At 43.0% G+C, this 2,085-nt stretch overlaps 1 protein-coding gene across 1 annotated transcript; it reads left to right on the forward strand.

Moving 5' to 3' along the window:
* Positions 1 to 679: 679 nt before the first annotated feature.
* Positions 680 to 1,601, forward strand: LOC138874685 (uncharacterized). Its single transcript, XM_070153464.1, has 3 exons — positions 680 to 748; positions 935 to 1,000; positions 1,116 to 1,601. The coding sequence occupies exons 1-3, from the start codon at positions 680 to 682 to the stop codon at positions 1,599 to 1,601; spliced, it is 621 nt and encodes a 206-aa protein (XP_070009565.1).
* The last annotated feature ends 484 nt before the right edge of the window (positions 1,602 to 2,085 follow it).

A 2,085-nucleotide genomic window follows, 5' to 3' on the forward strand; every position in this document is an offset into this window, starting at 1 on the left:
AGTAACAGAAAAAGAGTTGTTAGCAATTGTGTTTGAAATGGAGAAGTTTAGGCCTTATCTCATGGGTGCCAAGGTGATAGTTCATACTGACCATGCATCACTCCACTACTTGATGACAAAGAAGGATTCTAAGGCTCGGTTGATGAGATGGGTTCTATTGCTTCAAGAGTTTGACCTTGAGATTGTTGATCGGAAAGGGAATAAAAATCAAGTGGCGGACCACTTGTCCTGCTTGGAGGAGGAGGGGAGGCCCCGTGATGGCCTCGAAATTAATGATTCATTCCCTGATGAGAAACTCCTCTTCGTATTTATGAATAGCATGCCTTGGTTCGCGGATGTTGCCAACTTTCTCGTGATAGGTATTGTTTCGCGTGAGCTCTCTTCTAACCAAAGGAAGAATCTTAAACGGGATAGCTTGGACTACTACTGGGATGAGCCTTACTTGTTCAAAATCTATAATGATGGTGTGATCCGAAGATGTGTTCCGGAAGATGAGTAAATGAGTATTCTGGATGCTTGTCATTCTTCTCCCTACAGTGGTCACCATGGTGGAGCGAGGATAGATTCAAAGGTACTTAGCTATGGTTTTTATTGGCCTACATTATACAAGAATGCGAGTGAGCTTGTGAAGAGATGCGATGAGTGTCAAAGTGCAGGTGGAATTTTAAAGAAGGATGAAATGCCTCTTACTACTATTCTTGAGGTTTACATATTTGATGTGCGGGGCATTGACTTCATGGGACCCTTTGTGAGTTCATGTGGCAACACATACATTCTAGTGGCCATTGATTATGTTTTCAAATGGGTTGAAGCTGTGGTTTTACCCAACAATGAGGCCCGGAGTGTGGTGGATTTTCTCAAGAAGAATATCTTTACTCGGTTTGGCACTCCTAGAGCAATCATCAGTGATGAGGGTTCTCATTTCTGCAATAAGGCATTTGACACTTTGATTGCAAAGTACGGTGTTAATCACAAGGTTTCAACCCCTTACCATCCTCAGGTTAGTGGGCAAGTTGAGGTCTCCAACAAGGAGATCAAGAGCATATTATCAAAGACGGTAATGCAAATAGGATTGACTGGTCAAAGAAACTGGATGATGCTTTGTGGTTTACAAGACTGCTTATAAGACTCCGATTGGTATGTTTCCATACCGGTTGGTGTTTGGGAAAGCTTTCCATCTCCCGGTTGAGTTAGAGCACAGGGCCATATGGGCCTTGAGAAAGCTGAATCTTGAATGGGATGTTGCAGCAAATCTCTGGGTGGAGCAACTCAATGAGCTTGATGAGTTCCGGTTTCATGCCTATTCCAGATCGTTCTTGTATAAGGACAAGATGAAGTACTTACATGACAAGTATGCCCATATCAAGGAGTTCAAAGAAGGTGACTTGGTTCTTTTATTCAACTCCCGGTTACGACTGTTTTCGGGAAAACTTAAGTCAAAATGGAGTGGATCTTTTGAGGTGGTGCTTATGACTCTGTTTGGTGCTCTTGATTTGAAAAACAAAAATGGTGAAATCTTCAGAGTTAATGGGCACAGAGTGAGGCACTATCTTGGCAAGTTTGATGGTAGCCACATGGTGGCAATGATCCATCTTAAGTGATTGATGGTAACCTGCATCGGGCCGCAATATTAAATCAGGCACTTTTTGGGAGGCAACCCATGTGTTTTTCTTCTTTTTGATTTTATTCTTAGTGTAGGATTTGTTTTTGAACTAATTGATTGTGAGATATGTGTAAGGATGTTTGATGCAATACAGGACTAAGCTGGAAAAATTTGGCACTCTCTGAAGTTGGACCTCTGACAATGCTCCATTTTTTTGCGGTCAGTGGTGGCCTTATTGCGGAGGCGAAAATTGGTGGCGGACGCAGGATTAAAAGCCCAAAATGAGAATTCTCTGAAGTTTCTACCGCGTCTACGGTGCATTCTTCACGGTCAGTGGTGCTCAATCGCGGAATATTTTCCGCTCTTAGCAGTAGTCTCAGAATAGCAGCCCTTTTAGTTCTTCACAAGCGCGAACCGCAGTGATTTACCACGGCCGCGCTAGGTAAGTTTTAGTGGGCCCCTGGGTATTTTCTATAAATAGG

The sequence above is a fragment of the Nicotiana sylvestris genome, chromosome 1, assembly GCF_000393655.2.
Source record: "Nicotiana sylvestris chromosome 1, ASM39365v2, whole genome shotgun sequence".
Taxonomy (NCBI): domain Eukaryota; kingdom Viridiplantae; phylum Streptophyta; class Magnoliopsida; order Solanales; family Solanaceae; genus Nicotiana; species Nicotiana sylvestris.

Coding starts and splice junctions, on each gene's coding strand:
- LOC138874685 (XM_070153464.1), top strand. CDS start 680: ATGCCTCTTACTACTATTCTTGAGGTTTACATATTTGATGTGCGGGGC. Junction 749..934: donor TTGACTTCATGGGACCCTTT/GTGAGTTCATGT, acceptor TTCTGCAATAAG/GCATTTGACACTTTGATTGC. Junction 1,001..1,115: donor CAACCCCTTACCATCCTCAG/GTTAGTGGGCAA, acceptor GTGGTTTACAAG/ACTGCTTATAAGACTCCGAT.